This window comes from Drosophila bipectinata, chromosome 2R (assembly GCF_030179905.1).
Source record: "Drosophila bipectinata strain 14024-0381.07 chromosome 2R, DbipHiC1v2, whole genome shotgun sequence".
NCBI lineage: Eukaryota > Metazoa > Arthropoda > Insecta > Diptera > Drosophilidae > Drosophila > Drosophila bipectinata.
In genome coordinates this window covers 1,504,528-1,529,715 of record NC_091737.1, presented here as the reverse complement: position 1 = coordinate 1,529,715, position 25,188 = coordinate 1,504,528, and the positions used below count along the sequence as shown (strand labels likewise).

Below are 25,188 nucleotides of genomic sequence, written 5' to 3'. Positions count from 1 at the left end.
TTTTAATAATTTTTTTTTTACTTTTAATTTTTACGTTATTATTATAATTTTGAATTGCATTCTATTAAAATTTTTGTAATAATAAATGACGGGCGCGTCGGATAACAAAATGCCGGAAGGACTCCCTTGAAATTTTATTAGCATTTTATTAGCGGGACATAATGAAGAGTAAAACAATTTTACAATTGTAAAATTAAAGAAAAATATTACAATTAAAGCAATATAAAAAAAAAATAATTATTATAAAAGAAAGCAAAAGTTCAAAGTACTAACGAGGATTTGAACACAGAAAAATTACACATAGAGTAACTACTCTTCTATGCATTACGCTACCATCCTGTCTCGATCTGCGGCGATCAAAAATACTATTTGTTCTACCAACTACCACATCAGCGCATCGAAAACAGAAACGAGAAATTGAAATTGAAATGTGGAAGCCAAAACATTTTTACTCCGTCGTGCGAGCAGTCACACATACACACATAGGTTCACATTTTTGTTGACGGGTACATGTAAAGAGTTCTAAAAATAGAATCGTATGCATGTGCGTTTCCCCCCTCACCAACAGGCTCGACGCAATAAGTTGACCGTTTTGGGCCCTGATGTCCCATCTATGTACTTTATAATCTTTGATTTAACATATACAGTCCACTTATCGAAGCTCTACTGTACCATCGTATGCCCCACATGCCCTTGCCCTACTTGCATGCATTTAACTGCAATTATCCATATAATTTCCAAATATTTTCTGCTTCCAATTTCAGAAAATATATAGCCGATAAAATTAAAAAAAAAAAAAAAATTACATTTTCTAAAACCAACAATTATAAACCGCCATTTCACTACAAATCCGTGTTGTGTTTTTCGGTTCTGTTTATTTTTCTTTGAGGTACGTACAGGGTGCCGACGGCATAACCGGCTGCATAACAAAACAGATTAAAAAATCAATTAATTATAAATTTATGTATTTCAAATTAAAACTACGAAAATTTATTTAATTCTTATTTTTCGTTCGAGCAAAGGGCCAGGTTTTTTAATTCACCTTTCCGGCCACTCAATAATTAAAGTCGAAGATTTAATTATCGGAAAATTATAATTAATTAATTTAATTATCCACCTTCTGTCCGAATAGAGCCGCGGTTTTAATTCCATCTTCCCGGCTTCGTGTTAATTAAATTCAATTAATTAAATATTTAGGTTTCAATTCCACCGTTCCAGCTTCAGGATAATTAACCTCAATTGATTAAAATTTGAGATTTTCAACCCCACCCGTCTGTCTCCATAATAGTTAAATCCGACAATTAGGAAAAAATTAATTATTTATTTTCTCTCTGTGTTAAATCCAAGCCAAGGTCAAGTCCACCTTTCCGGCTCCGCAAATTCGAAAATAGTTAGGAATTAAATATTTACGTACGAGCCATACTGGTCAAAAAATATACATATATAGAAAGTCATCAATTATCTTTCCGAACGAGCACGAATTTTCCGGTCCTTTTCCATTTTCCGCGCCGTCATTTTTCCAGACGTTGCTCCTACTCCGCATCTGGCAACATTCGCCTAGAATCTCGACAAACCTTAGCCCATCTGGTTTTTTTGGCTTCCTGAAGTTTCTCCCACATCCGAATTGTGCCGCATCCGACGTTCCTCTCGACATCGGCGCTACTAATTCCCACTTGGCCTTGCAATCGCATTTCGTCCGAGATCTCACCGGTCTCATCACATTAGTGACCGGCTACCGCTTCGAACGAGCCACCTATTGCGCACGTCAGTCGACAAGCACTGACCAGCGAATTGGTGTCTGAGAATGCCCACGGGAGACGACCAAAAGCCACGTCCGATCCCAACCATCCGTTTGGAGAGATCTCAATCCGCTTCTCCGCGGACGCCTCTTTTAAAGCCTAAGGCGTACAGTGCCATTCCAAGGTCAAAGAGTGACGAATCCGTCAGTACAATCCCCGGTCCTTCTCAGAGGCAGACTCATTCCGTCGCAAAAATGGCTCAAAGTGCGGTCGACGTGGCGCTGAAGAAGTTCATCGCTACAACAGATCGAGTTAGCCAATTTGAGGCCAACATAAATACTCCGGGCGCCAGAGAAACGGACTCGGGCTCCCAATACATGTGCGAAGTCCATCGGGACCAAATTCGGGCACTGTGGGAGAAGGTGGAGAAAAGCTATGAGAGCTGCTCCGATTTGCTAGCCGAGTCTGGCGACAATGCGGCCATCTCGACAGTGCTGGAATCGAAGTATAGCTACTGTTACTCCGTCTATTCAAGATCCGTCTATTTGCCCAGCTTCAAGAGAAAATTGCTTCCCATACTACTTCGGCTTCCGTCAATGTACACACGCCCGCGTCTACAGGCTGCCGGTTACCTCCGGTGGATACCGAGGTCTTCGCGGGTGATTATCTTCGGTGGCCCACCTTCCGAGATTTGTTTACGGCCATTTACATCCAAAACTCGCGGCTCACCCCGGTAGAGAGGTTGTTCCACTTGTTGTCCAAAACAAGTGGGGACGCCCACGCCATTGTTTCCAAGGCTCCGCTTACCCATGAGGGTTTTGACGCCGCGTGGCAAAGCCTCACAGATCGCTTTGAGAACCGGCGGCTATTGGTCAATAGCCAGTTGAAGATCCTTTTCAATATCCAGGCTATTTCTCAAGAGTCCGGGGTCGCGCTGAAGGAGCTGCAAGCCACCATTCAGAGTTGTCTGACAGCCCTAGCAATGTCCTCCATCAATGTTGAGGCTTGGGACTGCCTCCTGGTATTCATGATTTCGTCAAGGCTCCCCAAGGTCACACTCTCTATGTGGGAGCAATCCGTCCATAATAAGGCTGAAATTCCAACATGGAAGGAATTAGACAACTTCCTGACAGAGCGCCATCGCACTCTAGAGGCAATCGACGACGTCAGGCTCCGCTAGTGGCTCCGTTCAACTTCCGCCAAGGTCGGGAATTCCTATTGCCCCCGCTCGGAGGCTCAATGCACACGAGACTCGAGTGGTTCCGGGCCAAAAGGGCTGCGATCTCTGTTCGAGGGAGAACCACCCCATTCGCTTATGTCCGCGGTTCCTACATATGGATGTAAATGGGCGCTTTGACTACATTACAAGGAAGCACTTATGTCTAAACTGTTTTGGCCGAGGGCACCAGCAGCGAGACTGCACGAGCCCCCGTACATGTTTCACATGCCACAGCCGACACCACACCCTCCTGCACCGCGGCAATCCGTTCGCCACCGCTCCAAGTCCGCCTATGCCGCCTACCGCTCCAAGTCCGCCTACGCCAACAAACGGCTCAGAGGATCAGTCGAATGTGCAGGTGTGTTTCGCTTCCGGGTCAGGAGCAGTCCTACTGGGCACGGCCCTTATCAACGTGTGCCATTTGGGGTGCACCGTCCAGGCACGAGCACTAATAGACTCAGGGTCCGAAGCGACCTTCATAACGGAACGACTGTTCGTTAATCCTTCCTTCAAGACGATTCAAGCCCAAGTTTCCGGCCTTAATCAAACCATTTCCGCGCAGTCTACTAAATTGTGCCATTTCTCCATTCGGTCGCCGTCAAGACCCGGGCTACAATTAGAGACTGCGGCTTATATTCTTCCGCAGTTGGCAGGAAATCTGCCATCATATCCGATTTCGCGAGATCGTCTCAAGGGGCTGCCCGATATTACCCTGGCGGACCCCAACTTCTTTGAGAGCTCCCAAGTCGATGTGTTATTAGGAGCTGACATTCTTCCGTCCATTCTCCTCGGTAATTCCAAGGCTAACATCTGCGGGTCGCTTCTCGGTCAGGAGACCATTTTCGGATGGGTGTAAAGCGCAGCGTGTCTGTTTTTTCCGCACGAGTTGCCCGCAGCCTCGGTGACTCACTGGTTCAGGGTTTCGATTCAAGATGCGAGCATAATTCTGTTACGACTCCTTCTTCGATTTACACATCGCATCACGCTGCACGGTGGCAATCAGCTGATGATCCGACTGATCCGGGCCTAATTCTAGATTCCAAGGTCATATTCAGCACGATGTCGCCACGCTCACGCAACGCCCCGTCACTGGAGAGCAGATGTACTCGAGGTACACTATCCTACCGATGCCGAGTCTGCAATGGGATCCATCTGTTGAAGAAGTGTCGGCGCTTCCTACGCCTTAGTGCCGAGGAGCGGCTCCGAGCGGTTCTCGTGAACCGCTATTGCTCGAGCTGCCTGGCCCACGAGCACTCCGACGGATCCTGTCGGCGTGGGGACGGCTGTAAGACGTGTGGTCAGGATCCCCACACGCTGCTGCACCCCGGGACCAAGGAGCACCGGTCACCGCCCACGGGAGACAGTACACGGGGTGTCTCGCTCTCTCGTCGGCCGTCATCCGCCAACTCCCGGCGCGGTTCGGGTGCTTCTCGCCCTGCGTCCGCCATTTTCCGGCCCTCACAAGCCGATCCACTGCCATCGACTTCCCGGCGCTCGTCGGCAACTCCTCGGCATTCTTCCGCCACTGGCTGGCAGTCGTCAAGCGCTCCACTGCTTTCGTCCGCCACTCATCGGGTGCCGTCCACCGCTCTTCCGCCCGCGTCATCCGTGCCTAGGCAACTTTCCGCCTCTCCTCGAGGGCCCCCGCAGGACGCGCTCGCTGCGCCCCCCCTATCGTCGCTGCTGAGACGGAACATCGGGACCCGGATTTTCGACACGGGGGCCTTCATCGACCCGTGTACGCCCTCTAGCTGCAGTGACGCATAGCTAGCGACGAGGGATCTGTTGCAACCCGAGCGATTGCAAGGGGGGGAGAATGTTTAGGTGAGGGGCCGTTGTGCCGCTCACCTGAAGAGCGCATCCGCGCTGAAGAGCGCACCCGCGCTAAAGAGCACAACCGCACTGAAGAGCGCATCCACACTCGCCCCTCTGTGCCCTCTCTTCTCGCTCGTTGGTTGTCGTCGATCTCTTTTTTGTACTAGTTTTTAAGTTAATTCGATGTAAGCAGCCCAATAAAGCTGACCGCGTTATATCCACTGGAAGACGCCCCCGACTTTTTATTTATCATTTCATCCCTAATCCTGGAATCTTTGGCGGCAACCACGCCCCCCTACAAACAGTTATCAAGGTCAGACTGAAGACTGCATTGGGCAGAGATGGATTTGTACTGAAGACAAAGCTTTACATCATCTGCATACATAAGAACTAGAGAGTTCGTTAAAGCAGGGGGCAAGTCGTTTATAAAAAGCGTAAATAATAACGGGCCAAGATGATTTCCTTGAGGGACGCCGGATGTAGCACGGACCAGACGGGACTGTATGTTTTTAAATAAGACTCTTTGTGTCCTTCCATCTAGGTAGCTGGAGATCCACGTTAAGAGGTTTTTAGGAAAACCCAGCATATTCAGTTTACTCAACAAGAGTGAGTGATTAACTGAAGCAAATGCTTTGCTGAAGTCTGTGTAAATTACATCGGTTTGATATCCCTTACAAAAGCCATCTATGACAAAGGATGTCAACTCCAATAAGTTTGTGGTGGTCGAGCGACGCTTAACAAAGCCATGCTGACAAGGAGTGAAAATCGAAGAGCAAAGGTGTTGCAAATGAGGGGTAATTAATTTTTCAAAAAACTTTGGAATTGCCGACAACTTAGAGATGCCTCTGTAGTTGGCAGCCTCGGACTTTTTCCCTTTTTTATGTAGGGGAATTATAAATGATTCCTTCCACTTAAGGGGAAAAATCGAGGTTTCCAAAGATAAGTTGAAAAGTCTTAGAAGAGGTTTGCACAGAGCCCTGGCGCAGTATTTTAGCACACAGTCTGGTACTCCGTCAGGGCCTGGCGAATATATGGGTTTTACCCTTAAAAGACCCGATAATAAGTTGTTCTCAGAAAAAAACGGACAGAAAATACGATTTGCTGCTTGAATGTTATATGCGTAAGGCTGATCAGTCAATTTAGGAGGAGAAGAAGTTGTTTGAAAAAATTCTGCGAATAGATCGGCAATGGCCTGATCCAAAGTCGCAGAGGAATTTTCAAACGTAAGCAGGGGTTAAAAAGATACGTGTTTACGCTTAGTGTTTACAAAATTATAAAACTGCTTTGGATCCTGAGTAAATTGAATCCGGCAGCGGTCAATATAATTATAGCGGTCAATATAAGCTAGTAGGTATCTTGAGAAATCAACACTACTGCAGGATTTTTTATATTTAAGTAAAAGCTTATTTTTTTTATTTTTTAGGTTAGTGAGACACCTTGTAAACCAAGGAGGATTTGTTGAAGCGGACGGATATTTCCAAGGCACACATAAGTCAAAAAATGTATTTAAAGTAAAATAAAATTTTTCTAAAGTGACATTAGGATCAGTGCACGCCAGAATATCAGACCAGTCAAATGTATCGATAAGGCTATTAAGTTTCAGAAAATCATCTTTACGGAAACAGCAAATCTTATTTACCACTCTCGGAGACATCTGATTGATACCAGGAGTGGTTTCGATTGAGACCTCCAGCGTGGGTGATATGGATCCTCTGGGGTTGAAAGGGGAAAAGCTCTGGAGAGATCAGTACCATCCGGATCAGATACAAAACATAAGTCTAAGAGCCGACCTAGCGAATTTCTAACATGATTGATCTGACCTAGGGACATGTCAAACATGCCTGCGGTGAAGTCATGGTAAGTTATAAAGTCGTATTATCAAATACAAGCGAACATATGTTCATATATTTTATGCGCAATTAGCTTATTTTGATTAGTGTATATTGTGTTATAATTACGAGGGATTGAAAAGAGAAAGATACAAACATTTATTTAATTAAATAAAATTATTTTTTTTTTATATTAAAAATAAAGTCAGCATTAACTTCATTTTCTACGCAAAATTTCATTGAGATATATTTCTTTATTTTCTCTTTTGGTAAAAAAAAAAACAGCTTGCCATTTGAAAAGATGGTCTCATGGGCCTCATCGAGGTTTTCGAATATTTTTTATAACATCGATGTTTTTCCATATCTAACTTCACTACGAAAAGCAAAGCTAGAACCAACAGATCCGATGCTATCATCGAGCTCGGCCAATACTTTTAGCAACAAAATTCTATCCAAAGAATAGACCCGCTGGAGTATTGGATACACTTTTGTATTTCGTTTTGATATTTAAGCATAGTACTGAGTTGACGAAAATCCGCTGTTGAAATTCTGATAGCGATTTTGCACTTTATTCAACTACCGATCTAGTGTGACCAAAAAAATGAAATAAGGTAATACTGAACAGATGTTGTTTGTAAAAAAAAAAACAAATAAGCAAAAATGAATTCAAAACGATTGGATGTTGGTGTTTTGTTTAGGTATTTCGCCGCTAAGGAGCTGATTAAGAAATAGAAAGCTGGGTCAAAATCAAAATCCAAATTACTTACAAATCATTTCAATGGCATTTTATGGCATTAAAATGCACCTTGTGGGTCAAATCCCATATTATGGGCTTCGTCTTGACCGCAGAAATTAATTTTAATTTGTCCTGGCGCGTCGAAAATTTTTCGGGCCGACTATTTTTTTGTTTGGTCAATTGACCCTCCATGTCACACCTATAGAAATAAATTGAAATATTTCTTTTAACTCCCCGAAAACAAAAATTTTCGTCAACTCAGTACCCGCAAAATCTCAAAGGCCAAAATTTCTTCTTCTTTCCTTTTTTACACCGTTTTTTTTATATGGAGTTTGACAGCTGTCACTCGTTGGACAGCGGATTTTCGTCAACTCAGTACTATGCTTTATTGATGAATAATTACATTTTTTTTATAGGTAGTTTAATTCAGGAAGTTTAATTCAGCTCACTAGCGCAGTGTAATTTAAAATAGTGTTGCTCATTCCACAACTCTCGCTGCTCATTTGTTTTTGCAAATGCTCATGCCTACCGAGTTGTGTGAGTCCGCTCACGCCATAAGATTCGTTGCTCACGCCATAAGCATCGTTGGTCCCATCATAAGCAAAGGGCAATTACAATAACAATTTTTCGTGTTTTCCCTATTCTCCTCAATCGTACTAATCCAGTGGTCGGCACCCCAATACATTGATATGATTTTACCGCATTAGTGTTAGTAACGAATAGAAGAAAGTAGGCTGTGAGCATGACGTTTCACACATTTATACTGTGTGTGTGGCAGAGCTCGGGCAGAGAAATTTCCTATGCCCCCGAGATAGGGCCGTGCCGACCTCTGTACTAATCCGAATGAATTTTGTTGTTGGAGTGCCGAAAACTTTTCACTGCAAAAAATTCATTCTTGATTTTGTTTCTGTTAAAATGGTCGACCTAAAGGGATGAATTTCTTCTTCGCAGATCTTTTTTTAAAGTAAGAAGCTCTGAATTATTTCTCATTATATAATAATCAGCTGTGGTAAAAAAGAAGGGCCTTTTTATTTGCTGTAACAAAAAGTATTTTTTATTATATTGATATTTTTAAACCCCTTGTGGATAATACTATAATTTTATTTTTCAGTGCATCCACATGGATGGGAAAAAAATTCTCGCACCAATGTATTGTTAATTTTTTGCATTGGTATGGGAGATTTCACTCCCGTATCACTTACCATACATCACATAGGAAGGGTACAGGAAGGGTATGCAGGCACAATTCACATGCTGAGAACCAAAAACTTTGAAGCATACCTGTATACCCTGTTCCTTTCTTAGGGTTTGGTCATTGAGCTTTATCAATGCCGTAAATAAAAAACGAATTTATATTTAATTTAAAACGTTACAAATGTTTATTCCTGCATGCAGATGAAACCGGATGATCCGCAGATAGACCAGCTTATGGTGCATGCAGGGATATATAATATGTAATATACAGAGAGAGGACGGCCCGACAAGTCACCTCGAGCTAAAGCTCTCGAAAGTGGAGAGGGCGGCCCGACCTAGACATTGCCGAGCTAAAACTCTCTATAGAAAGCTTGTTGAGTCGAGCGGCCGAGAGAGAGTCGGCTTGCGATCAACAAAGCCTTTGTACAAACTTAAGCCTAATAAATAAACATTACACTAAACATTACATAAACATTATTTAAACATTATTTAAACATAAACATTAAACGCCGTGCTGCTTGACCCGACACTTAGTATATTGATTTTTTATGATTCGTATAAATATATATATACAAAACATTTTACTGCTAACACCTAATCTTATTCTAAAATAATTGTAAAATGTATGCTGAAATATTCAAAATTTAATATAATTTCTTTCGTCATTTCACCCAATAACGAATACCCGAATTTTGTTAGGGTAACAAGCCTAAAAAGTTAGAAAAATAAAAAATTGTGTACGCTGGCTTCGAAACGAAATCGCACGCACACATGCACCTGTGTATGTGAATATGTGACACGCATACATACAAAGATCAATCCAAACGCAGGCCAACCTTCTTCATCACGCTTTTTTCAGAGACTAAGGACCAGAAAGCATTCAATGAGAATATGAGCCTAAGATGTACGAACGATGAGCGTAAGAAAGAGAGTAAGAATTCGGTCTGGGGCCTGCTGGGGCCCGTCGCAAGAAATTGTTGCATCCTTGTTGTTAGTGCTAAAACCATAGGCATAAAAACGGTTTAGTTTCTAAAACAAAATCAGTGGATTGGTGCCTACTTTTATTTAATTATTTTAGTTAGTTTTGCGATTCATGAAGTTCTTATTTTATGTGAATATTTCTTATATGAAGTCGTTATTTTTTTTATTTAATAAATATTAGTTTTGTACAATATATTTCTTATTATTTGCAGAAAATTACAGGAAATTTGAAAAATTAAAAATAGTTTGATGTTTTTAAACATTTATGTACTGACCAGCGTTTAAAAAACCGCGGCAAATTTCAGTTAATATGATTTTGCTTCTTCTTCTGAAAAAGTCACCGTCTTGTTCTTTTTTCTCTTTTCTTTTACTTGCAATTAGAACGCCGCTAGACTCACAAGTGTTCAGCTATGGCGCAAAGTGCCGTGTGGAAATATTTTGAAAATAAAGTTGCCGAGGATTTTGCTATATGCAATATGTATATGCAAAAAAAAAAAAACCTAAAAACAATAGAGTGTCGAATTTCAAAACTCATTTAATAAAGCAACATAAAGTTGAATTAAATTCAACTCTTGAAAACATTGAATCGTCATCAAATTACTCGATTAAAACCGTGCAAAAAAAAAAATAATTGAAGTCAACAAAAAACAACTGTTAAGATCCTTCATTGGATTGGTAACGGAAGACAGCATTCCTTTTAATGTTTTAAATTCACCAAACATGAGGAATATTCTCGATCCAATTTGGAAGGTCTTAAAACTGTGGATAGACAAATAATGAAATTAAATGCATTAAACTGCAAAAATACTTTAAAAGTAGTGGAAAATAATATAAGGAATCACATATCAAATTAACTGAACAACAAATTATTATCTTTAAAAATAGACAGTGCAACCCGATCGTCCAGAAATATATTTTAAATTAGTGCACAATACATAAACGCGGTTGAGATAAAATCAATAATTTTGGGAATGGTGCAGGATTAAGAGGAGCCAAAAATCTTGCCGCCGAAGTGGTGAAAGTGCTTAATAAATATAATATTAATTTGAATCAAATCGTATCCATAACTTCTGATAACGGTGCAAATATGCTAAAAACAACAAATATTTTATCATTTGTTTCCAAAACAAAATACATAAGAAAAATCTCCAATGGATATCGTGAAATATTTGAATTAAAAAAATTGAAAATCTTACAATTCGATTTTCCAACCAGATGAGATCTACGTACATAATGTTAAACAACTTGTTGGAAGCCAAGGATATTTTAAGTAAAATTGAATCTATTAAAAACATAAAATAGTTAAAAACATAAACCATAAAAAAATTTCAAGAGGAACAATTACATTACAGTAACTTTTACGCCCAATGGCTCAAACTTAAAATATCTACCGAAAAATTTGTAAATGATACAAATCATAATTTTACGAAAAGTATTGGAAATTCAATTTTAAATTCTATTGAAAAACGAACAACAAATTTATTCTATTGTTTAACAACAAATTTATAGTTTCTTGCTTGTTTTTGGATCCACGTTTTTAACATATATTATCGCCGCAACAAAAAAATGACGCAATAAATCATTTAAAATTTATTTGGGATAGACTTAATAGTCTTCACCCTACTGGCAATATGTGAAATGCAGAACTATTTTTTTCATGAGGAAGACGAGTTGTTAGAAGCGTACTTATCTCAAGGCGTTAAATCAGAAGTGAACAGTACAATCGATGTGTATTCAAAAATTGTAAACCTAAAACTTTCTTATCAAAGGATTGACATAGACGTTTTGTCTTATTGGAAAGGCAAGCAGTATATGTACACCCAAAAATATAATATCACGATAATAATATTAAAAAAAAATATATGTCGATATATTTTCGTCAACTCAGTACTAGGCTTTATATTTTTATGTTATTTTATCCCAACGAATTTTGATTTAGTTTTTTATTTTTGTAAACTTAAGAATAATTAAAAAAGTTTAAAATAAACAGAATAAAAAAAAATTCAAGTACACTGTACGCAATTAGTAATGTTTGTTATGCCGTACCTCCAACTCAGGTAAATGAAAATAGCCTAATTAATTAAAATTTTATCCTTTATTATTTTTATAACAGGTGTCCATTAAACGAGCTTTCTCTTTAAGTCTGGTGCTTACCGATCGATTAAGCAATTAAGCCACGATGTTCTTGAGAACTAGGGCTGTTGTATTTTGAAAAAATATCGTATTGATGATATTTGCTGTGAAAAAAAATCGATATATCGAGTTTTTTTGATATTCTTTTATTTTACGTTAAAAACCATTTTAATATTGGATTTCAAATGGCATGAACTGCAAATAAGAGCTATTTTGTGGAACAATAGACTATTTCTTGTTTAAAAAGTGAATTGGAAAAACAATTAATATTTATACCTACTCTCAAGCAATACAATACTCTCAAGTACTCTCAATTCATGAAGTTCGTATTTAATGCTTTTAATTATTAATTAGAAATCAAATCTTTATTTAACGATTTTAAAAAAACCCGTACGGTTTGCTTGGTGGTTATTTTTGAAATGGGATAATAAATTTGTGGTGTTTCCGCTAGTTTTTATTACTTTCAGGCAAAATGTGCATTTTGCTGAATTAGCTTTCACCTCCGTCTAAAAGTCTTTTGTCGAACTCATTTTTACACCTTGTCTTTTCACTTTCTGGCTTAAGAGTGATCAAACATAAAATATCGGAAATATCAATTCAAAAATATCATTGTCGACTACTTTTGCCCAAAAAAATAATATCACGATAATAATATTAAAAAAAAATATATGTCGATATATTTTCGTCAACTCAGTACTAGGCTTTATGTTTTTATGTTATTTTATTCCAACGAATTTTGATTTAGTTTTTTATTTTTGTAAACTTAAGAATAATTAAAAAAGTTTAAAATAAACAGAATAAAAAAAAAATTCAAGTACACTGTACATATGCAAGTAAATGCTAAAGCCTAGTACTGAGTTGACGAAAATCCGCTGTCGCACGAGTGACAGCTGTCAAACTCCATATAAAAAAACGGTGTAAACAAAGGAAGAAGAAGAAATTTTTGTCTCCTAGATTTTTCCGGTACTCTGACGACGAAAATTTTTATCGAATTGAATGGCGTTGCCGGATCAAAAAAAATAAACAGCTGATTTTGGGGTGTTGAAAGAATTAATTTTATTTATTTCGATAGGTGAAACATGGAGGGAAAATTGATGAAAGGAAGAAATAGTCGGCCCGAAAAATTTTCGGCGCGCGAGAATAAATTGAAATTATGTAATTAGTGCGGTCAGGGCGAAGCCCATAATATAGGATTGCCATTAAATGGCATTGAAACGATTTTTGATTGATTTTGACCCAGTTTTCTTTATCTTAATCAGCTCCTTAGCGGCGAAATACATAAACAAAACACCAACATCCAATCGTTTTGAATTCCTTTTTGCCTATTTGTTTTTTGTTTACAAACAACAGCTGTTCAGTATTACCTTATTTCTTCATTTTTTTTGGTCACACTACCTCGGTAGTTGAATAAAGTGCAAAATCGCTATCAGAATTTCAACAGCGGATTTTCGACAACTCAGTACTTTGCTTTATTCTGAATTTTAAATAAGTATAATAGAAAATAAATTATTTAAAAACAAGAAAGGAAAGCTAACTTCGGGCGGAGCCGAAGTTGATATACCCTTGCAGTTAAAACCGGATATATATCGCAAACATCGAATATAGTTGGCCGATTCTTATGATTACATCATAATAAAACCAATAAATTACAATGAAAAATCTAAAAAAAAATCCCAAGCTCCTATCTTCAAAAATACGAAAGCTGATATTTCTACCAAATAACATTTCCGATCGTTCAGTTATATGGCAGCTATAGGATATAGTCGGCCGATTCTAATGAAATTTGGTAGGTTGGATTAACTGACCAAAAATAAAATATGTACTAAGTTTCAGCTTTCTATCTTCAAAAACACAAAAGTTATATGGCAGCTATAAGACATAGCCGGCCGATCCTTATGAAATTTGGCATGTCGTATTATTTTGCCAAAAGTAGCACTCATGTAAAATTTGAACTCTCTTACTCTGAAAACACCAAAGTTATACCATTTCCGATCAATCAGTTATATGGCAGCTATAGGATATAGTCGGCCGATCCGAGCCGTTCCGACTTATATACTGCGTGCAAAGGAAATAAGGGTGTGTGCAAAGTTTCAAGACGATAGCTTTAAAACTGAGAGACTAGTTCGCGTAGAAACAGACAGACAGACAGACGGACAGACGGACATTCTCATATCATGCTCCTTCACTGCGTTGCACACTTTTGGACAAAATTATAATACCCTCTGCAAGGGTATAAAAAAAAATTAATTTTATTCTAAAAGTTACACATTGTAATACCACTGTGCATCGAACAGAATTCAAAGTGTTGAAAAGACTTTTTGACAGGGACCGTAAATAATGATTATTGTCGCTATTTTTAAATGAATAAATCAATCACTTTCAATCAACATAGAACAAGCTTGACTAGCACGTTTTTTTCCTTTGAGTTTACATTATGCATATCCTTGATGATTTTTAATTATATTTATTCTTATATTGTTAAGCATTATTTTTGAGCGAAAAAAATAAGAATCGCAAATAATCATTATGCTTGAACAAAAAAATAAAACTGAAAAATAATGATTATTCGTGATTTTTATTTTTTTCACTCAAAATAAAACTTACCAAACAATAACTTTTGATCCTTTATAAGGACATAGGACAATATTGGCAATATCCTTAAAGGATAAGGATTAAGTTTCCTTCTCATAAACTGAATATAAGGAAAAAAAAAGGTTAACAGTTATTTGCGAGCTATGACCACTAGACATTGCAATGTTGACCGACTGAGTCCGACGCTTGTGCCTGCTGAGTCCGTAAACCAGTGGTCGGCACGGCCCTATCCCGCGGGCATGGGAAATTTCTCTGCCCGAGTTCTGCCACACACACACGGTTCAAATGTCTGAAACATCATTCTCACAGCCTACTTTCTGCTATTCGTTACTTATACTAATTTATTAAAATCATATCAATGTATTGGGTGCGACCAGTGTCGTAGACCTATTACTGAGAAAAAGTAACGTCATAAACTATCAGAAGAAAATATTTTACAATTTTAATTACTAAAAAACTTTTTATACAGCTTATCAAAAATAATAAGTTAAAGCAAACATATGTTAAAAAAATATTTATTTTGATGCAAGGATATTGAAAAAATTTCATACTCCTAAAAGATTTTTTCGGTAGCATACAAGACTACATAATGGAACTTTTGTTTTGGAACAAGTGTACGCTTTGGGATTTCCGCAATGGGCAACAAAACATAATTTCGGAGGAGGTAGTAAAAGGCTTTTTTGCGCTTTCATTGGAAATTCTTGATTTGGAGGAATCAATATATAGGTTGCGCCTTTTGAACTAACATATATAAGTTTTGGATCGCAGGATTTTTGGCATTGCTTATTGCGCAAAGTCGGTCGATGTTTATTGGTTTCTTGTTTCTTTAGTAGGCGATCCATTGTTTTTTTTTTATCTTTTTCTCGCCGCTCATCTGCTTGCTGTTTGCGTTTCTGTGATTTTAAAGTAGCTCTTTTGATGTCCTCCTCAGTTTGTGGCTTATCTTTTTCTTTGTATCCACTGGGTAAAGCTATAAGTTCTTCTTCAAACCCACTAAAACTTTCTTTAGCTCTTTTGTGCATAGCACGTTGCCTCGCTGTCATCAATTTTGGATCCTTAAGTTTTTTCATTTCATCATCAACGTCCGCTAGATTTCCAGTTTCTATTGCATTTAACCATCGTTCCTCATCGCTTGAAGTATCACTGTTACGACGCTTTTTCATTTTTTTCGGAGATGTTCCAAATTTTCCAATGTCCTTTGGGCGCAAATTGGTACATTGAAAATCATTCTCGTTTAATTTCTTTAAATTGTTCTCGTACTGCTTAACTGAGACATTTTCGGATGTTGCGGAACGAAAAGTTACAGTATTTGATGACAAGGAAAGCGATTCATTCTTTGTCCCGTGGGATCCTTGCCTTGTAAAGTTATCTACAAATTAATTTTTTTAGATAAAATCATAACTTGTGTGTTTGTAATTATTTACCCATTTTGTTACGGATAAATCAAATTACAGAAGCAAAGGCTCCAACAGTACTTCTATATTCGTCAATTTAGCGCCGATTTTCTCACTTTGATGTGGAACAACGAAATATGGAACTTTAGCAAATTGTTTTTTAAATATTTCTTAATAGCGTCCAACTCAGTGAAAAATTTTAAATATATCTCAAACATGAAATCAAAAAAGCCACTGAGGTTAAATAAAAACCAGGGAAATAATCATTATGAGTTTTATTTTTAAAATCACAAAATAATCATTCTTTTCTGAGCGAAAAAATAAAAATCAGAAATAATCATTATTTTATGATCAAAAAATAAAAATCACAAAATAACACAGTGCGACAGTGATTTGGAACTTTTGAAGAGACCTAGTAGGAATTGTTCATTAGATCGAATATAGTATAAAACCGTGTTTGAAATTTTTCGAACACCCTCAAAATCCTGATTTATATAGAAAAAACGGTTTTTTTGGGACTTTTTTGGTCTTAAAAATTCCTAAGCGCGTAATTTTAAACCGATTTTAAAATCGGTTAAAATCGGAAATTTTACGTTTTTCAATAGTTAAATGTTGTAGCTTTTGAAAAAAAAAATAGATCTTCAATTTATTTTAACAAAAAGGATACAATTTTTACACAAGAAACTCCCATTTTCTAATTTTTGTCGTGTTTTTCGGACTTTAACGTCATTTTTTCGGTGCAACTTGGGACATTGGGAGGTATTTGTTGAAAAAGGGCGTTGCAGACTGTGTAAGACAGGAACTCCATTGTCAAAATGTATTAAATGTAAAGTATACCTATGCTGCAACAACAATAAAAACTGTTTTTTATCTTACCACACTTAAAAAATGAAAATAAACAAAAATAACCATCAACTCAAAATTTATTCTTTAATACACACCATTGCCCAACGTTGCCCACAAGCAACTTCCGATAGCGCCCAAACTAGAAAAAGTTGGGGTCGAAAGGGTTAAAAACTAGTCTCTTTGAAAGCTCGGTTCAGAAATACATAAAATTTTTGTAGATGGAGATGACTTTTTAAAAAAATGATATTCCAAGTTCCTAATTAATTAAAAATAAAAAGATTAAATAACTATAAAAAATTCAATAAAATGTTTTTGGACATTTTGGTGTGTCATGAATGGTGTGTCTTGACTCCAAATTTTCGATGTAACGTGAGAAAACTGCATCGATGGTAGCGTGGTAGATACTTGCAAGAACTGAGTTAATGGCTTGGAATCTTCTTTTTCATTTTTAATGAAAAATCCTAATGTCATTTTTAAACCATGTCTATCACATACACGTAAAACCGAATGGATTATTTATAAAATCACGGTGAAAGTTGTTATGTGCAGTTTTAAACTTATTAAAGTCTGAATATTGTAATAGATCACCACTATTTACATCACAATCAGGAGAAGGATGAGTTGAAGTCGTTGATAATAGTTCACGTAAGAGGTTAGCACGTGTTTGCCTTCGTTCACTTCTATCTCGTTCAATTTCAGTTCTACTTTTTTCCGTTTTCTATTCTGATCCATTCCTTCACTCGCCCGTTTGTTCTCCCGCCACGTTTTTGTCTTTTCTGCACCCGACTTCGGCATATTTGCAAAAATCTCTCGATTTAAGTAATGAAGAAAAACAAAATACGTTGCTTATGATCACTTTGTTAGAAACCAACAGCTGTTTTCCGCGATCGCGACGCCGCCTGAACGCAGAGAATGACATGAAACACAGAAAGTCTTCCGTCTCACTCTCGCTCGATTCCCGGAGGCCTCTCACTCTTACTTACTATGTTAGAGCGAGCGTCACCAAAAAGGTTGCCGATCGAGATTTCAGAACCCTCCCATAAGAAGTTTCACTTGAAAACTAAAAAATCTTCCAAAAATTGGTTTCTATGATTTATAGAAGTTTAGATTCAATTTTCTTAACTTTTAGTGGTACGGAAGACTATTAAAGAAGAAATCATGGTACTAAATGGTACCTGTATATGTGGTCTAAGGAAATATGCAGTAAAATATCAAGAAAACCTAAAAAATCTAGTCTAAATCTAAAAATCAAAAATAGTAATTATTTTGTGACGTCTATTTTTTGATCATAGAATAATGATTATTTTGTGATTTTTATTTTTCGATCATAGAATAATGTTTATTTTGTAATTTTTTCTATTCGATAATAGAATAATGATTATTTTCTGATTTTTTTTTTCTTTCAGAGAATTATTATTATTTTGTGATTTTTAAAGTAAAAATCATAAGAATAATCATTATTTATGGTCCCTGATAAAAACTGTGTAGAAATGATTTGACGCAACTATCAAATCAATAGAAGTATTTTTCCGTTTTTACTATCTCTGTAAAACGGAAGATCTATCTTTGTCATCGATCACAAAGATTGCTGTTTTGTGATAGAAAAACGAATAATTTTTCAACTTCTTTGACTGTGGTGCAGCAAAAAACCTTAGGTTGCAAGCAAACCTATTAATTGTTTTTACATATGGCCAATATCCAAAACATTTAATTTAAACCAAAACAATCACATGCCAACGCTTTTTTTAATTAATTTAAAAAAAGTGAATCGCATAGCTTTTGATAAGCACTATAATTTGTGCAAACATTCATTTTTAAAATGATTTTCTTCTTTAGATATTTAAATAAAATCCAAATTGTCAAATAAAACAATACGAGTCACAAGCCACCCAGATAGAAGTTACTTATCAAAAACTAGTTTACACACTGATTTCAGCAAACGCAATAGAACATATATTCTGAAACAGCTTTTAAAATTTAATAAATCAATAATAATTTGTACATTTTTATGTTTTAATTAAAAATATGGAGTAGTTTTTTTTTCTAACTCCCACACGCGATATCTCTTCCAATATTGTTTTTATGTTTTATTTTTACCTTAAATGTTATTAGAGGGGATGGCGTCTCATTTTATTCAATATCCATTTTTTATATGTAGCATTAACTTCAAACCAAACCATATATAGATAGATATTATAATTTTGTTTGGTATGGAAATTAACGCCAATTAAGCAAGATACACAATAGTTCAATTTTATTGGATATTATTATTAAATTAACTTTATCCTTTAGCTGTTTTCTGAAAATTTTCATTTATTTAAAAACTATCTTCAAAAATACGAAAGTTGATATTTCTACCAAATACCACTTCCGATCGTTCAGTTATATTGCAGCTATAGGATATAGTCGGCCGATTCTAATGAAATTTGGTAGGTTGGATTAACTGATTCTATTCAAAAATAGAATATGTACTAAGTTTCAGCTTTCTATCTTCAAAAACACGAAAGTTGGGTCATTTTCGATCGTTCAGTTATATGGCAGCTATAAGATATAGACGGCCGATCCTTATGATTTGGCATGTCGTATTATTTTGCCAAAAGTAGCACTCATGTAAAATTTGAACTCTCTTTCTCTTAAAACACCAAAGTTATATGGTACCATTTCCGATCAATCAGTTATATGGCAGCTATAGGATATAGTCGGTCGATCCGGGCCGTTCCGACTTATATACTGCGTGCAAAGGAAAGAAGGGTGTGTGCAAAGTTTTATGTCGATCGCTTTAAAATTGAGAGACTAGTTTTCGTAGAAACAGACAGACGGACATGCTTATAACAACTCAGGAGGTGATCCTGATCAAGAATATATATACTTTAAAGGGTCGGAGATGTCTCCTTCACTGCGTTGCACACTTTTGTACAATATTATAATACCCTCTGTAAGGGTATAAAAACTGGTATAACCCAATATAACCGAAAAGACGCTGAACTACAATTTATTAAAAGCAATAGACAAGCTTTTTATAACAGTTGTGATGTGCTTAACCTAAACTAGTGGATTGCTTAAAAAAAATTAAGTGCTACGCAATCAGCACAATGAGCAACGATCAAAAGAACGAGCGTAGAAGTTCAGTGAACTAAAGAAACGGCTTCTACTCCTACTTTTCAACCCGCGATACCGAAGTGTCGATTAAGAGCAACCCGGCTTTACTGACCGCTGAAACCCAAAGAGCACCCACTCTGCTCACTCTGACTCCCGCGTCATGGAGTTCGCAGTGTAAAACCCCCCTCGAATATCGGAAACAAATTTCGCAACAACAACCAGCAGTGCTACAATTTCTACAATCACAGCGACAACCACTGCAACTCAAAGTACCGCGACGTCAACGACTACAGCGAGTACAAAAACAACAACTTCGGAAAGTGCCAAAGCGGCCACGGCCACACAGACTGGAATGGATCGCTACATCCAAATTAAGCGCAAGTGGTACTAAAGGGAATAGAACCTGATGTTACCACCGCGGAAATTAAAACCGCCCTTAAAGAAAAAGGCTTCGCCGCCAAGAATGTTATTAACATTCTAAATAAAGATAAAAAGCCACAACCCCTCTTCAAGGTCCAGCTCGAGCCAGAAAGCAGGTCGCTGAAGAAGAACGAAGTCCACCCAATCTACAACGTGCAATATCTTTTGCATCGGAAAATCACTGTTGAAGAGCCACATAAACGAAACGGTCCAGTGCAATGCACTAACTGTCAAAAGTATGGACACACAAGGTCTTACTGCACACTTCGGGCTGTCTGTGTAGTCTGTGGGGATGCCCACAAGTCCGCTTGATGCACTACAAACAAGGACAGTACCGTGAAGAAATGTGGAAACTGCGGAGGCAGCCATACAGCAAACTATAGAGGATGTATGGTGTATAAGAAGTTAAAGAGTCGCATGCGTCAAGCGACCGCAACGCGAAACCAAAATTCACAGAAAACTACGCCAGACGTCTTTTTTGCCAAAGCTGCGAGATCCTCATTCGGTCCACTAAACACCACCAACGGCTTCTCCTACGCCGATGCTCTACGATCTGGAAGAGAAATTCCAATTCAGCCTAACTCTCAAAGCGCTCAACAGGCCCCAGAACAGCCACACAGCAAAATGGAAACTATGATGCTTACCCTCCAACAAAGTATGATGGAGCTTATGTCATTCATGAAAACGACCATGCAAACGCTTGTTCAAAACCAGAACATGGTGATACAGCTTTTCGTAGCACAACAGTATAAATAATCTATGCAGGCGCTACGAATATCAATGTGGAACGCCAATGTCTCACGGCATAAACTAGAATTATCACAGTTCTTAACCGAAAACCATATCGACGTTATGCTACTGGTGGAAACGCATCTTACAAGCAAATACAACTTTCATATAAGAGGCTACACAATCTACCGCACAGATCATTCAGATGGGAAAGCCCACAGCGGAAGTGGAGTTCCAATCAGAGAACGCATTAAACACCATTTTCACAAAAGGTTTGCAACAAACTTCTTGCAGGCCACATCGATACAAATTCAGTCATGCAACGGAAGCCATTCAATCGCTGCCGTTTACCTCCCTCCTCGTTTCTCAATGTCGAAAGGACAATTTATGGATCCCCAAATTCACTTGGGAATCGATTTATAGCCGCAGGAGACTACAACGCCAAACATACGCACTGGGGATCACGTCTAGTGACTCCTAAAGGAAGACAATTGTACAATGCAATTGTAAATGTGAAAAATAAACTGGACTACGTTTCCCCTGGAAGTCCCACATACTGGCCAAACGATTCACGCAAGCTTCTAGTTCTTATTGATTTTGCAGTGACAAAAAACATACCTAGCAATCTAATAAGTGCCAAAGCAGTCTCGGACTTATCGTCAGACCATCGCGAAATAACCGAACAGCCCTTCGACAGAAACGAACTGGCTAAAATACAAGAAGTACGTGAGTGCCCACGTAGAACTCACCCCGGAATTTAACATCTAATCGGACATCGACTACACTACGAGCGCCCTGGAAGAAGTACTCGTTGCGGCAGCTAAAATCTCTACTCCTCATGGGAAAGAAGTAGACCGAAACAAATACTTCAAATCTAATCAGCAAATCTGTTCGAGCTGTTGCTCGTGCGAGAAAAGAGGCACACGCGTCGTGATTGCCACTCAGCAGATCACCAGCTTCAAAACAACGCCTTAAGGAAGCAACCTGATCACTCACCAACAGGAAGAAAATGCACAGCTGAGGTACATCCAGAATCTCTCGCCAACAAGCACAAAGTACGCCCTGTGGAGGGCCCACCCAAATCTTAGTGCCCCAATTGAAACGACCATCCCATAAGAAACTCCTCGGGATGCTGGGCTCGCAGCGACGACGAGCGAGCTGAAACATTCGACACACATCTCCAAAGTGTCTTCCAGCCAAACCCAGCCTCAAATTCATTCCTCCTGCCAGAAATTCAGCCAGAGTCCTCCCCTCAGCCAGCCGCACCTTCATTCCGGCCGAACGAAATCGGAAAAGTCATAAGAGGGCTAAAACCAAAAAAGGCTCCCGGTGGTGACCTATTGACCCCAAAGATGCTGATCGAACTTCCAAAATGCACTATAGAGGTCGTCTGCAAACTATTTAATGGAAATTTAATCTTGGCTATTTTCCAAAAAATTGGAAGAAATCTATCATTATAATGATACCAAAGCCTGGAAAAGACCACACAATTCCGTCATCATACAGACCAATAAGCCTTCTATCTTGTTGGTCTAAATTGTTTGAAAAATGCTATTAACTCGCATAATACCACATCTGGAAGCTTGCAATATTATCCCGGCACACCAATTTGGCTTCCGGAGAAATCATGGAACCATCGAGCAAGTGAACAGATTAACATCCGAAATACGCTCAGCCTTTGAACAGCGAGAATACTGTAGCGCTATTTTCCTCGACGTATCTCAAGCTTTCGACCGAGTTTGGCTCATCGGACTCATGCACAAAATTAAAACGTATTTGCCAACATACACCCACAAGCTACTGGAATCATATCTCTACAATAGAGTATTCTCAGTGAGATGCAACGCAGTTACTTCGGGCGACTACACCATCGAAGCTGGAGTTCCACAAGGAAGCGCACTCGGCCCGTGTCTATATGTTTTGCATACTGCGGATATTCCTACGAGCGCATAACTAACAACGTCAACGTTCGCCGATGACACCGCTATCCTTAGTCGCTCCAGATGCCCAACGCAGGGAACAACCCAACTGGCTAATCATCTTACAATAGTGGAAAGGTGGCTGTCCGACTGGCGCATTAAAATAAACGAACAAAAGTGTAAACATATAAAGTTTACTCTTAATAGACAAACATGCCCTTCGCTTTTACTAAACGGTATGCAGATCCCTCAAGCTAACGAAGTAACGTACCTTGGCGTCCACCTTGATAGACGACTTACCTGGCGTAAGCACATCGAATGCAAAAAGATGCACCTAAAACTGAAAGCCAGCAGCCTCCACTGGATCATAAACTCACGATCGCCACTGTGCCTGGACTACAAGTTACTACAGTACAATTCAGTCCTAAAGCCAATCTGGACATATGGCTCCCAGCTGTGGGGGAACGCGAGCAGCAGCAACATAGACATCATACAGCGCGGACAGTTAAAAATCTTGAGAACTATCACAGGGGCACCTTGGTATGTTCGCAACGAAAACATCCACAGTGATCTGGGCATCCTCGCAGTGAAAGACGAAATCCAGAAGCAAAAAAAATCATGCAAAGAAAAACTTTCTTCGCACCCAAATTTTCTCGCTCGGGGATTGACTCGGGTTTCTAGCGTATCCCGCTTTAGACCCAACGACCTCCCAACCCAGTAATCGATTTTTAGGGCCGTCTAACTCCGTATCAGTCAATATGACTGTTAATTAAGTTAAAAATATAAGATTTGATACATCTCTTGTTAGTCTCAAGAAGATTTGGTAAAGCTTGTAATTAATGGATCTGACAATACTAACAATAAGTGCAAAAGATCCTGGATGGTTTTTTCGCAAGAGTTTTTACGTGTATGGCTCAAGCGAAAATTTCTTAAATCTTTGTTTCGGGCTTCTAAGGCTTCTTCCTACATCATTCCGATTGGAAGTGGTACATTTTCGATAACATCCGCCCGTGAATCAAAATTTTGTACATTGAAGATGGAATCCAATTTACTATCCTCATCCAGAAGAACCTAATGTTTAGTTAACCAACACGCGTTCTTGCTATCGAAACACTTCTTATACATACCTATTTGATTTTTTCCATCATTCTTACAAAAATAATTTTACAAAAATTTTTAACGGTGCATTCTATAGATGTCAAGTCCATTTGCACATGCATACGATTCTATTTTTAAAACTCTTTACATGTATGCGTCAAAAATTTTTCATTTCTGTTTTCAATGCACCGATGTGGTAGTTAGTAGAAAAAATAGTATTTTTAATCGCTGCAGATCGAGACACGGAGTAGTTACTCTTCATACAATTTTTGTGTGTTCAAATCCTCGTAAGGACTTTGAACTTTTTCTTTCTTTTAATTATTTTTCTTTAATTATTTGTTATTTTAATTATTTTGTTTTGTTCTTCTTTAATTGTAGTATTAGAGAAAAAAAAGTTAAACATTATGTCCGGCTAATAAAATTTCATAGGTGTCGGTCCGGCATATTGCCATCCGACACGTCCATCACTTATTTTTGCAACAATTTTAATAAAATGCAATTAAAAATAATAATAATAAAGTAAATATGAAAAGTAAAAAAAAAAAAATATTAATAAAAAAAAAGTAAAACAAAAATAATCATAGAACTAAAACTTTCTAAAAATAGAAACAACTGCCCACTAATGAAATCGAACCAAGGACCCCAAGGATAAGGAGCGCGCGCTTTTTATCTAGGCCACCCTCCAAGTTGATTTAATGAACTTAAAATTGGTTTTAAAGTTAGAGAATACAATCCAAATACAGAGCTGAAGAGCAAAGATAGTAGAAGATATTTCTGATCTCTTAGCTCTAATACTGTTTCTATTTGAACGTTTCAAATTTTCATCGTTCCAAAGATGTTACGTTCTAAATATAGAATTCTCTCTTTCCCTGTCTCATCTACCAGTCGTTTGTCGTGGAACCCGTGGAACCCATTCAGCTGAAAATATATAAGTTATACACTAGACGAACCATACTTTACCACATATATACGCTTTGTTGCGGGCCAAGGCGAAGTTCACAAAGTTTAGCTCAACAGATGTTGGAATTTGTATTAAAAAAGGATACTACAAACATTGCTGGATTTAAACATAAGTAATGAATACATCTACTCACAGGACCAAAACATTTATTTTTATTAACTACATACCTTAAACTTTGGGAAATTTTTGAAATTAATTCCAAAAAGACAAAATCAAAAAAAGTGTCGCAGATACATATGAAAAGGTTGGAATCCTATGAGAATCTGCAGAAAATTTGCATTATTTTTTATTAACATTTTTTTTTCTTATGTTCAATATTGCAATAATTCTGATTTAAAAAATAAATGATATTGACGATATGGGTCCAAAATATATGGGTCTATATGGGAAGATATGGGTCTTTAGCCTGAGCTGAACTCGTTTCATTTTGAGAACTTTACCACTCGGCTATCCCTAACTCGTTGTCGCGCTGTATAATCTTTGA

General features: G+C 37.9%; 1 protein-coding gene across 1 annotated transcript; it reads right to left on the bottom strand.

Moving 5' to 3' along the window:
• Positions 1–14,738: 14,738 nt before the first annotated feature.
• LOC108130562 (INO80 complex subunit B) lies at positions 14,739–15,759 on the bottom strand. The gene is made up of 2 exons (XM_017249087.3): positions 15,663–15,759; positions 14,739–15,607 (listed from the first exon to the last, which is right to left on the bottom strand). Exons 1-2 carry the CDS (start codon positions 15,664–15,666, stop codon positions 14,784–14,786), a joined length of 828 nt encoding a protein of 275 aa, XP_017104576.1. The 5' UTR covers positions 15,667–15,759; the 3' UTR covers positions 14,739–14,783.
• Between the last annotated feature and the right edge of the window lie 9,429 nt (positions 15,760–25,188).